The following is a 13,120-nucleotide window of genomic DNA, read 5'->3' as shown; positions in this document are numbered from 1 at the left end:
CGTCATACATAGAAAACATGCCGTAATGTACCCTGACTGAGTGTAAACCTTTGACGCATTCATTGTGAAGCGTGCAGCTAGCGATTTGCAAAGATTAATATATTAATATAAAGTTTAATAAAACGTTTCACTCACTTCCGTTCTTCTGGAGGTTCAGCAGGAACACGAATAGCTGGTACCGATCCTTTTTAGCAAAGCTTCTTAGCAAATCCAGCTTTATACTGACCCTCGTTTATAAAGCAGTCTGGTGAGAAATGATTCGCGCAAACATGAAAGCATTGACGTTGCTCGTGTGGAATATTCCCTTCGAAAACAAACTCAGCCACTGCGTCTTCAGCGGTTCGGATTCAGGAACATTAAAATGACTGTGTTCGTTATTACACCCAAGAACAGAACACCACAATCGCTTAGACGCCATTCTGCTCATAGACAGTGCTCCGGCACATCAACAATGACCGCGCCGGTCCGGTCCGCGCCGCGCAGACTATGATTGACAGCTACCTCATGTGCGAGGGCGGGTCTGTGTTGAAACGCTCCCGTCAATCAACAATCGTAGGAGGGGCTTCCGTTTTATTGACGTCACAAAAACGAACGGCTCGATTTGAGGCAGGGGAAAACATATAAGGAGATTAAAACAAAACCACTGGATGGATTTTTATCATTATATGATGTTTGTGTACAGGCACTGCCAACACACATTTCAGTACAATCAACTTGTAAAAGTGCATGTACCATTATATGACCCCTTTAACTATATTTACAATTAGGGGTATAACGGTTCACAAAATTCACGGTTCGGTTCGATACGACACAGTGATGTCACGGTTCGGTACGCTTTCAATACAGCAAAAAGAAAGAAATGCCGGAGAAATTTCCTTAATTTTTTTTATTTATTAAAACTATCATCATAAAGTATGATCTTTTTTTACTTTGAACAATGATGGAGCTATGACCCATCTTCTGGGGTGTTGTCTTAGCAGCATATAAAACAAAAACAGCTCCTTATAAAAAATGTAATGTAATATTGTAGTAGTTATAAACAAAAACAAATACAAAGAAAAGAACAATTTTGTTTTTATAATGGAACTCAGTGTGCTTTTACTCAATTAAAAAAAAAAATCTTCAGAAAGACGAGTGTCCACTAAATGCTGCGGGGATAGTTTGTAGCATGTGTGTTTCTCCTTGTTTTCGTCTAGTTCCAGTAATTGACACACTGGGGTGATGTCGGCGTTTGATATAATAGAGATCTACAGTTAATAGCAGAGACATTTGAATGCTTCTCACTAGATCTCGCAGCGATGTTATTAGATCAGTGGCGAATTCAAATGCTTTCTTTACTGGATCTCTTAGCGCTGTAGTAACAGTGTTGCTTGATCAAGATCGGCTCACGCTGCACTGACATTGGTCCAAACTCATAAACGGTCCGTGAAGCACAAATATGTAGCGCAGTTTTGTTCCGCTTTCGTTACGTTTGCCATTTGATGTTGGGCAACGTTGTGCTAACAAAATTTTAGTCGCACAGGCAAGAAAAATGATCCTGATCCTGATTTGTAATGTATACCGAACCGAAAGCCTTGTACCGAACGGTTCAATACGAATACGTGTATCGTTACACCCCTATTCAAAATACTGTACAGCCTCTCATGCCTTGCAAGTGTCGGCAACCTTTTTGTCTTGAAGTGCCATTTTTAAGTTTCCAAGTTAATCACTGTGCCACAACACCCCCTTCTCTTTCGGTCTTTTCATGATTGGATGGCTATCCGATCAGAGAAAACACAAGAAGTGACTAGGTAAGCATGAACGGAGTTTCCACATGCATCACAGTCATTCCGATGTGTGTGGAATGTTTAATAATGACTCAGTATACTTGGTTGAATATCTCCGAAATTTGCAGCGATTAACCCTCCGTGTGCCAGTGTTGGCACGTGCGCAATAGGTTGCCGACCCCTGCCTTAGTGCTTAATTAAACCGCTATTTCAAGCTAACAGCATTTAACATGACATTCAATGCTCCTCATGCTCTGATAAAGCGCTGCATCTTTAAGAGATCTTGACTCTCATCTGTTTTAGACTTGACACACAAAAACAACTTAAGAAAGACCACGTGTAAGCAGTAAAACCTCTTTAACTTGCAGTAATTAGCTGCATGGCTAACAACACGCAGGTGAAGTTACAGAGATGTTCTTGGATGAATTGTCATCCAAGTCATCACAAATCATGACAGACACATCTGTATGACATTCCCCTCCCGCTCCCAGACAAAGAAACAAATGAATGAAATGTCATTCATCCTTCAGATAGGGCAGAATGTCACAGTGGTCTTACCCAATTTTAGCCTTTTGCTTGGGCTTGGATGACGCCACAATCCGGGCCTTCTTGGAACTCTTATTCTTGCCTCTGGACTTGGAGGAACCTGCCCTATGACTGCGGTGCTGTGACGATGAAGACGGAAAGCATTCGGGACTCATGACGCGCGGAATATTTTTCTCTCCCCTCTCTCGTGCTTTGGCGATGGCCTCCGAGATTATTCGATTGGCCTTCTGTTGTTTATCGTCCGAAAGAGATGACTCCATCTGCTGCTGCTGCTGCTGCTGCTGCTGCTGCTGATGTCGCTTCAGCACCCTCTTCTCAGACACGGATACGTACGAGGATGACGAAGAGGAAGAAGAGGAACTGTTTTTCACTGGAGGGCTGAGTACCCGTGGCTGGCTGCTGGGACCATTAGTGTTCTTAGGAGGCTGTGAGAAAAGAGAAAAAAAAAAAAAGATGTTACCATCCAACCATGATATTAATGTTCTCCATAGGACTAGCTTCATCTAGAATTGTTGTGTAGGCAGGACTGTACAGGAAACCAATAGATAAGTTTCTATTTCAGGATTCTGTAATTCCATATGCTAAACCCATGATGATCAATACACTATTTAAGATACCATGACGCCATGTAGACTAGTCTGCCGGTCAATTTGAGAGTGCTATTCAACATGAAACAGGACGAGTTGCATGAACAGCCATAACATTACTCCTCTAGTCATGACCTAGAAAACTTGGACTCGAGCGGATGTAAATACTTTAATAGGTTTCTTATTAAGGGGGACAAAGTCAGTACAGTGAAACAGCTACTCTGCATGTAAGATTAAAGGTTCTGTAAGTGAAGTCTGTTTCGCTAACTTTCACCATAATAACTTCGAGCACACAACCTCTCTCCAAAACCCAGACCTCCAAAGAGATCCCAGCAACCCAGAATGTGAAAAAATGTATTTTATATAATTAAAATAATTTATAATTAAATTAACGACCTACCAGCCAAATGCAGGTAGTTTTACATAACATGTACTGTGAAGGCAAAGCTCTACAGGTTCCTTTTGATAATGTCTGATTTAAAAAATTGGGCTCAAAACAAAAAATATAATAACAGTGTCAATGAAAAGTTAACTGAGTCGCAATGTAATGAAAGTAGAGACAAATCTTTTTTTTTTCTTCGTATTGTGACGTATCCGTGTGCAGCGGATTATCGAAAAAGAAAAAAAAAATGTTGGGCAGGGACTTGATTCTATTCATCAGTTGTTGATTGAATGGAGGCAGATCTGAATGCGAGCTTGCAGTCGACTAAAATAAAGGGCTGGGGTTTAAGCAGGCTAAATGATTGGAGAAGTCCAGCATATGTCACAAGAGAGAAGTCTGTAGTTTCACTGGAAGATCCAGTTATGATGTTTTGATGAAAAATTATGGCCTCAAAAAAGAAATGTATGCATTTCGTTCAAAGTAAGATTAATAACATGAATTTGGAAAATAGATAGGGTGAATTTCCATTTCATGCTGATTTTAATTAAATTAAAAGAAACCAAGGATTGTGATAGTCCAAAAAACAAAGAAAATATGGGGGTTTTTTTGCACATTTTATATAGGCCTATATTTATCATATATTTTGAACTGGGAATTTCACCAGCCTTTGTGCCTGGAGGGCAAAACAATTAATTGCATACCTTGTTGACAGGCAAATAACATTTCTGAATGGCTGGTTTACTGATTGGCTAAAACATGTCTCGCTCCCCTGTTTCTTTTTTGCAGTTACAGTGTCTAGGGCTGTTACTGAGACAGGTGTGATTTCTCACGAAACCTTTTACAGTGAGGCCTGTCAGGTAGTAGAGGCACTTTATGTGCTTACAGCTCAAATACCGTTTAAGAGTTTGGGTCTTTCTTTACCCAGCTCAATACAGGTTGAGAATTTAATAAGCACACTAGGTATTTCATGACCTCGCCAGCAGACTAAACATAAGAGGTGGTCCAAGATAAAAATCCTTGGAGATCCTTTCTCAATCTGATTGTAGCTGAAGCAGTGCAGCATGGTAAGCCTGAGTCCACCCACACATACTGGATGACAACATGGGAAATCCTCCATCTTTGAACTGCTGCATCATCAATGTTCTTAAAGCCTGGGTTTCATAATATTCACTGCTCTCCAATCACGTGGCCAACCAGCTATAGCCTAGAGGACGATAAAGGAAAGGTTTGGACAACTGCACAGGCAAACTCAGAACACCACGGAGGGCAGGCTGCACACTCATGCACGTATTTATAACTATATCACCAGTTTAAGCATTAAAACATGATAGATAATTTTTGTAAACATATGGAATAGAGGTGTTAAGTCACAGTTCATCAGAACTGATCAAAGGTCAAGAATTGAAATCGTCAACCTGAGAGCCAGTTTATTCACATTATCCACCCTCACCCCATGAAATAAAAAGACAGACATGTATAATTCACCGCACGATCATTTAACAGGCCGAGACATGCCAACTTTTATTATTCATGCCCATTTCGCTGACTCTCTAATTCCTAAAATTCTTTACACTTTTTCTCACCAGGAAAGCAGCTAAAGTGAGTTTGAACCCCATAAAGAAGGAGAACGAGATCTTATCTTTTACTTTATTAGGTTTTATTTTGCACACTTGCTCTTTATAAACATGACACACGTCCAAAGCAATGTTCCTGTCATGCCAATAAAGCTTTCTTGACTCAAAAAAAACACAAAACAGAGACCGTACATAAAATCGGATCACCCGGCCTGCGCTTTCCTGATGGCTAAATAAAAGGGAATTATCTGGAAAGAGTGAAACAAAAGAAAAGAGTGGGGGAGGGTTATAAACACTAACTCATTCGGTGGCTAAACATGAGCCGGAGAGCAGTGTGAGAGAGACTGAGCTCTCCTGAAATATTCACACTAATCCATTCGAGGCATGAAGGGGTAAATCAACAGGAATGGAGACAAGGAGAAAAGCTATAGGGGAAAGGAGGGAGGGCGTATATGAGAAAATGAGTAATAGATAGAATATGACGTGAGCGAGCAAGAGAGAGAGCGAGCGAGCGAGGGAAAAATGCAGCAAGCCGTGAGCACTGCAGCTATGTTACACATCTATAAATAACTGAAATTACAGGCTGCCAGCGCTGCAGCAATTTCAATCTCTCTCCTCGCTCAGGTCATCAACGTCTCCGCTTATAATGAAACTATATTGGAACAGAAACGTGCATACGGCGCTGCCACTCAAAGCCTGATGCGCACATGTGGCACATCCCACGGACCGAAAACGAAACAGGAAGAAGAGCAGACAAGGCACCAAAAGCTAGCTAACATAGCATTCCCTGTTAGCATGCAAGCTAGAAAATAAGAAATGGAGAGAAGCAGTTAGCACAAGATGGCGGCGATTGTGTAGCCTGCCGCATGAGCCTGTAGCTGTTCAGTTCCTGCTGGCCCCCTCCCCCACCCTTTCCTCCCCCTCCTCCTCCTACTCCCTCCCCCACCCCATACACAAACACATGCTCGCTCTCTCACTCACTCACCCGTCCTCTCGGTCTCTTCACCGTAGACATGTTTTTTCTTTTCTTCTTTCCCCCCTCTTCCCTCACTCCAACCGCCAACAAAAGCCTTGCCCTTTCGCCGTTTTTTTTTCTCTCTCTCTCTCTCTCTCTCTCTCTTTTGCACACTCCCTCCTCCCTTCTCTCTCTCTCTCTCTCTCTCTCTCTCTCTCTCTCTCTCTCACTTTCGCTCTCTCCCTTCCTCCCCCGGCAGGTCCGTGGCTGAAGAAGCCCTGTTCACCACCTCCTCCTCCCCTGGCCGGGCTGCATGGAGCCGCGCTTCACGGAAAACGAGGGAATGAGGAAGAGACTGATGAAGCAGCCACGCTGGTCCGGGATTCTCTCATTCTGCTGTGCTCAGCTGGGCTCTGTCTATTCTTTTCCCTCCCTCTCTTGCTCTCTCTTTCTCATCGATTCCCTCCAACTGTCCGTCCGAGAACAACTGCACTCGATCTCTCCCGGCCGTCGTTTTCTCGTCCACTCTCTTGCGTTCACACACACGCATAGACCGACAAGACTTCTCGTTCCTCTTTCTCCTTTCACATACCAGACGAAGGTAGGATTGCTAACACAAAAGGTTTTTTGTACTGGCTCAGTTGGACGCTCCGTAGCTTGTTTTCCTTATTTCCACTTGTTTTCTTTCCTTCCTTTTCCCTTGTTCCCCTCCCCTCTCTCAGGCTGGGGTGTGTGCGGCGAGCAGGAGACGCAGACGCAGCGGCGAGAAATGAAAGCACAAAGCAGCAAAACGCATCAGCATGAATATTAGAGATGTCGTTAAAATCCGGACTCGTTTTTCTCTCTCTCTCCCTTGCTCGCTCACTCTCTCTCTCACCCTCTTTAGCTCATTGTGAAACAGGAGGTCCAGCAGAGGGTGCTAGCTGTTATTACATTAACTTTCACAACTTAACCCTAAAAATACTGAATTTTTTTACTTGCTTAATCCAACCAGGCATAAAAAAAATGAACAACAGCAAGTGTTCAAGAAAATGGATACACCTACTACACATACATTCAACAGATAATTTGTGTTAAAACAGCTTTGTTTTTATCCAAACAAGTAAAATAAAGTCAGAATTATAATTTTAAATGCATCATAATCATGTCAGCACTACAATCATCAGATTTACACACACAGGCAGGTGGCATGAGTTCATGTGCTGCTGGATCGACTAACAGGAAGTGACAACAGACACTCAAAGGGAAATGAGGTCGTGTCCTCACTTTCCCAAAGTGTGATAGATTGGCCTTGTGCAACTGTACACGTGCACTGCAAAAAACCCACTTGTGCCCACACATACACACACAGCAAAAATGAAAGCAAGTGTTTGCACTCTGAAAAAATAGAGAGGAGGAAAATGAGTGTTATGCCCCACCCCACCCCAATCTGAAATCACACACAAAAGTGGGTCAGCTTAGCATAAGAATCTTACAGAGTTGCAGAGAGATTAGCTTTGGCTAGGCCTAGCCTTGGGACTAGAGTAAGATCAACTTTTACAAGGTTAAATTGAGTAAACGCAATACAAGAGACCTGAAAGTAGGGCTGTGCGATAAAACGATAACGATAGTTATCGCGATATAATTTTTCTCGATAAAACGATATCAAGAGTTCGATAAATGTTCGATAATGTTTATGTGCCAAAAGCGTAACGAAACTCATTTGAACCGCGCGTGCCTCACGGACTGTTTATCCGCTCGGCTCAAAGTCCAAACGGCAGCGCAGCGCTGCGCGAGCTCACTAGAGCAGATGCGTTTACTCTGCCTCGGTCACGAGATCCAGTGAGAAGCGGTTGAATTCAGCGAAGAACACAAATGTCTCAATGATTTAAACCAGTTTAAAGGCAGATGAAACAGCGCTGGCGAACAGTAGAAACACAGTGCGCAACGATACAGTCAGAAAGCTTTTCCGTCAACAAATTCCCATCATTTACCACGGATTTACTGTAACGTTAGCCTACTAATATTAACTGCACTATGAAATGTGGGATATACATATTGAATTGTATTATATTATTAATGTAGACAATGTAAGGACTAATGGAATATAATAACATTATTTTAATAATGTATTTAGGCTACAGTTTTTCATACAAATACCATAGAAACCATTAAGTAACATATTGCCATGATAGTGAGGTGCTATAGGCTATGCCCGGTTTTATCTGTGGTTATCATGATCTAAATGCATGATGCTGGATGACCAATGGTTAATTTTAATAAAACTCAAACAGTCAGAATATTACATTTTACCAAATAAAAATTAGCACATGCAGAAACTAAGAAATATTTTTTTCTATCAAGATATTTATTTTGTTAAGGAAAAATGACATGTCTGAATGTTCTAACTCAGATTTGGCTAATGTTCTCGTGTTTGGCAAGTGTCTGTCATATGTTCTGACAATAAAGAGTAGTTTAAAACCACAATTAATGCTCTGGTTTCTACAACTTTACTTAGTATAAAGATTTGACATTTATCGTGATAATTATCGATATCGACTGATATAAAAAAATTATCGTGATATTTTTTTTGGCCATATCGCCCAGCCCTACCTGAAAGTCATTTAAAAACACTCCTTCTCACTAGGTGGCACATTGTGTAGCTGCGGCATGTGCAGATTTCTCCTCTGGCAGAATACTAGGTACAATACTATGGAGCCCTAAAGGGACATGGTGGTGGAAAAAAATATGAGATGGAAGGAAAAAGTCAATGCTTTTGCGCTCTCTCGCAAATGTTTTGCATTACCCCGATAAACTTTGTTTGAACAAAATATTTCGAATTCAAAGTTTCTCTGCGGAACGCAAACGTTTTTGTGAGGAAACTCAAAGTTTCTCGGGGGAACGGAAAACGTTAACTAGAGAACGCAAAAGCACTGACAAATAATTCATTCCATCTCATACGTTTCTTCTACCACCATGTCCCTTTAAGGGCTCCGTAAAATACAATGTTCTGTAACAGGCTTTGTGTGACAGAGAGAGATAACAAAACAGAGAGAGAGATAACAAGGCCTTGAAGTTTGGACTCGTGGAAACAATTCAAACGAAGGCTTCAATACACAGTTCATGCGATCATCTACTTACATGTAAAAAATAAAATAAAATTATTAAATAGAAATAATAATTAAATAAACCATATAATTAAATATGCCTGCAATTTGTAAAGAGGATGTGGTAATGTGAAAATGTTATTGCTACATTACTAAAAGATTTATAGGATGTGTTTGGTACTTAATTTTATGTGCAACCTGTATTTGTACGTACAGGCAGCCAAGAAAGAATAACTTAGAAGATGAAGAAAGCAAAGAAAAGGTCACATGGCACAAACCACCTCTACACCATGGCAACCAAATGGTTAATATGCAAATAAGATGAAATAGCATCACCAAGATATTGGGAGGAGTTCAGCTCCACAGAGAAAGAAAGAGAGGGAGAGAGAAAGAGTTACATAATAACCGAGTTAATGAAAGAATACAAGCTTGATTGTCTAGGTATTCTTTTTGTAACTGACCTAGTAAAAAAAATGTAACTTCTCCCACTCTACAAATCAATGCTCTAACTGCAGTAATAATGACACTGGAAACCTGGAAAACTGCAGCAGTGCACCAGTGATGACTTGGACCCATAAGCCCACAGTAAGCAGGGTCTGCATTAGCACTATTGTGGTACTGACCACACCAAACATACAGTAGTGGCCAAAAGTGATGTCTTGAGGGGAAATTTGTTTTTAATGGCCCTACAAGTTTAATTTAAACCATCAAAATATGAGGAAAATGTTTTATATATATATATATATATTTAAAATATGTTTATCTGACACAATTAAATGGCACCAAATGGCAAAAGGCAAAAAAAATCCAAAGAAAAACAAAAAGCTCACAGGAAAAGCATACACTGACTACAACATAATCAGTTATTAATATTTATGTTTTTAATTTTAGTTATTAATAGTCATGCTGCCATGATTACCCTTCCAGGCTCACTATTGGCTAATTCAGAGGTTGAGGGCGGACATTTTTGGGTTGACATCATTGTAGTCCATAGTTCGCAACACTTAAGGCCTGGGTATAGTTAATTTTCCCCATTCCGCTCCGTCTCATGCACAGTTGAGCGCGCAAGCCTTTCAAATTATACTTCTTTGGCCGTGAGAACGGGAAGACGTGTCCGGTGCGTGTGCACTATCTAGTGGACTTTATCTAGCATTTTTCAAGCGCTCAAGTCCCTTGAGTCGCACATGCGATGACGCACGGACAGTGCGCGAAATGCGGACGGCCGAAGTATACTTTGGGCTTTAAGTGCCACCTCAGTTAACACATAAGAGTCCATCTTAGACTTTGCTGAAAGTTGCTCAGCTTCTTTATAAATAACTCCTGCTCTTAAACAAGTCCTACTTTTTAATAAGAATGTTGACTCAGTTAAGAATTACAGAGATGAACCCAGCCGCAGACAGGATGCTTGACACAGTTTATTAAAGGACAAAACTAGGGAAAACAAAACCCACGAGGGGGCAAAACATGGACAAGACAAGGAGTGACTAAACTAGACTAAGACTTGACAGATAACTAGACGATAAACGATACAGTTTTAACCAAACAATTTTTTTTTTAACCATCAGAGTGAATGTTTTTCATTTTGTCTTGCCAATTTACACATTCATTCGATTTTAAACGTGAAAAAAGAGGAGAAAATCTGTGTTTTTATCTGTGCGCACGGCCACACGCAAAGAGAGAGAAAGAGCCGAGTTTCACACAGCGCTGTAACACCGAATTGATTCCTCTTTCACATTTACTTGCGCTTGAACGGACACATACACACAGAATTATGTTAAAATACCTGTCTCGGCAAGTATTCTCTTGGTTATGTCATAAGTGAACAGTTGAGAAAGAAACCGGATGTGTGTCAGTATATTCGGTCAGTGCACCTCGGTCTTAAAGTGACAGCAGCCTAATATTCCTGCTGTTGTCTGTGTCATTAATGTTAAAATAAAAAATACAGCTTGATATTAAATTTCTACAGTGAACAAATAGTGTTATTGATGAAAGAGAAAACTAAAGAAAGAGAAAACTAAAGAAAGTGATGACGACAGCTTGTAGGATAAGTGTGCCGCGTAAAGTAAACAGCATCTCCAGTTGCTCCGTTGAGAAACAGACCAAAAAAGTGATGTGCGGTGCACCCCTGATTATAGATTCGCTTTATATAACCTCATCTTCAGCCATCCATTACAGAAATATATATATTTTTTAAACACCTTTCTCTTGTAATAGATTTCAAAATGTATTTATTTCTTTGATGACAAAGCTGAATTTTCAGCATCATTAATCCAGTCTTCAGTGTCACATGATACTTCAGAATAATTATAATATGCTGATTTTGTGCTCAAAAAACATTTCTTATTATTATCGATGTTGAACATGGTTGTGCTACTTAATATTTTTGTGAAAACCATGATACATTACATTTTTTTCATTATTCAAATGAACAGCATTTATTTGAAATAGAAATATTTTGTAATATTATAAATGCTTTAACTGTCACTTTTGATGCCTTAATCATTGCTGAACAAGGTAATTCAACTATTTTAAAACATCTTACTGTCCCCAAACTCACAGAGTACATTGAACTTGAACACTAAACATTGAACGGACCTTCAAAGCTCCAAAGCCTAACCATGAAGATATCATAGACTTGAGTGGAGTGGGTCCTTTTAGGCCAATAACCAAACACCCAGCACTCCCTCAACCCCAGATGGCAACATCCTACAAATACTCAGAACACCTTGGCATCTACATAGCAACACACTGACAACCACCCACAAAACACCCGCATCAGAAAAATGTCAAGAAAAATGTAAAAATCTACGTTTAAGTCAGTTCCTTTTCCTGCTGTTGATGACCTCCCTCTTAAGTTTAACAAAAGCACTTTTATAAAAACCTTACTTAAATATCACATTTTCACACACTTATGCCATATTAAAGATCTCTCACTTTGATCTGAGCTTTTAGTCTAACACTGTAATGATATCCCTGCCCATAACATAAAATTTGTGTCCTGCTTAGGTGAAAATGAATTACACTGTCAGGACCAGAGAGAGAGTTTAGAGTCCATAATTAGGACTAGACCTGCAGACTAATGTGGAGTACAGCGGATAGAGCTGGAAGGAAGGAGGGAAAGAGAGGATTAATGAGGGAAGGCCTGATGTGTAGCATTGGTTTCCTGAACCCATTAAACGTGAAGGCTATTAATGACCCACACAGAACACACCACAAACCCCCTCTAAAACACACACACACACACACACACACACACACACACACACACACACATAACACGTATTTGCTTTCACACGTTCTTCAGTGCATAAATGGCCTCAAAAACATAATGGCCACATGCAAACAAATCAATCATATCAGTTTTTTAATTGTGATTTGAGCTAAAGAAGTAAAATCTATGATACCAAAACCAAACAATAACTGAGGTACAAAGCAAAAGCATTTTGGCCAACATACATGTTTTTGCAGAATTGATTATTGTAGCCATTTGCAGACATGTTTGTTGCACGTGTGAAGGCAATGGCCAATCAGAAGTGTAAGTTAGTCAGAATACGCTCAATACGCCAGTGTGTTCTGCATGATGCCTGCACGCTTGCTTTTCACTCAGTCATTGAGCGTGAACTGAAGTGATATCAGCTTCATTGATTCTTTGTTTCTGTATATAACTTTGCTCGCTTACTGAAAGTAACCTATTGCAAATTTGAATACACTTTATTTTTCCATTTTCATGCTGCTAAGTAAACACTGCAAAGTTTTGCAGACTCAATCTGAAACTGTGATGTTTGACATTGTGATAACCATAGCATCAGATAGGACAAAAAAAATCTGACATGTCAAAATAGATCCTTGCATTAAAGGAGCTGTATGTAAGAAATTTATTTCAATTAATCATAAAATGGCCCTGAAATGTCACTAGACATTAAGAGATCATGTACATTTCAAATACTTATATCACTGACAACAGTAGTCTGGCCAGGATATTGTCATTTAAAAAGTGCAGTTGCAGCCCTCAACTGATGTTGATGTTGTCATGTTGTGTTTTGGTCTGATGCTCCACCCTCCACCTATCTACCAATCACGAAGTCAGTAGTGTTGCGGCATCCGGGTTGCCAGCTCTGCTCTAGTTACCACAGCTGCAGCTCGTCACGTTCCTGCTGGATCCTGCAGCTAGATCTGGCAACCTCGAGTCAGGGAGGAGGGGGAGGGGATACACCACTCTACAGT

The 13,120-nt window shown here is 40.4% G+C and overlaps 1 protein-coding gene and 1 long non-coding RNA gene across 11 annotated transcripts in view; one reads left to right on the top strand and one right to left on the bottom strand.

The window, feature by feature from the left end:
* The window catches only part of chd9 (chromodomain helicase DNA binding protein 9), an 86,834-nt gene that overhangs the window by 50,043 nt on the left and 23,671 nt on the right, over positions 1–13,120 (bottom strand). For 8 of the 10 annotated variants that reach the window (XM_056265349.1, XM_056265354.1, XM_056265352.1 and 5 more), the window contains one exon: positions 2,325–2,737. In XM_056265349.1, coding sequence (XP_056121324.1) covers positions 2,325–2,737 — 413 coding nt within the window. Of the gene's footprint in view, positions 1–2,324; positions 2,738–4,371; positions 4,414–5,840; positions 6,021–13,120 lie in introns of those variants that run through there. The other 2 variants (XM_056265357.1, XM_056265358.1) reach the window with 2 other exon arrangements.
* Positions 6,022–6,942, top strand: LOC130099617 (uncharacterized). The gene is made up of 2 exons (XR_008808422.1): positions 6,022–6,411; positions 6,533–6,942. It is a non-coding gene; the product is annotated as an uncharacterized LOC130099617 (long non-coding RNA).

Source organism: Rhinichthys klamathensis, unplaced genomic scaffold, assembly GCF_029890125.1.
Source record: "Rhinichthys klamathensis goyatoka isolate OS25496 unplaced genomic scaffold, OSU_Roscu_1.1 h1tg000232l_1, whole genome shotgun sequence".
NCBI lineage: Eukaryota > Metazoa > Chordata > Actinopteri > Cypriniformes > Leuciscidae > Rhinichthys > Rhinichthys klamathensis.
Note: the sequence above shows the minus strand (reverse complement) of the source record. Positions and strands in the feature narration are given on the sequence as shown.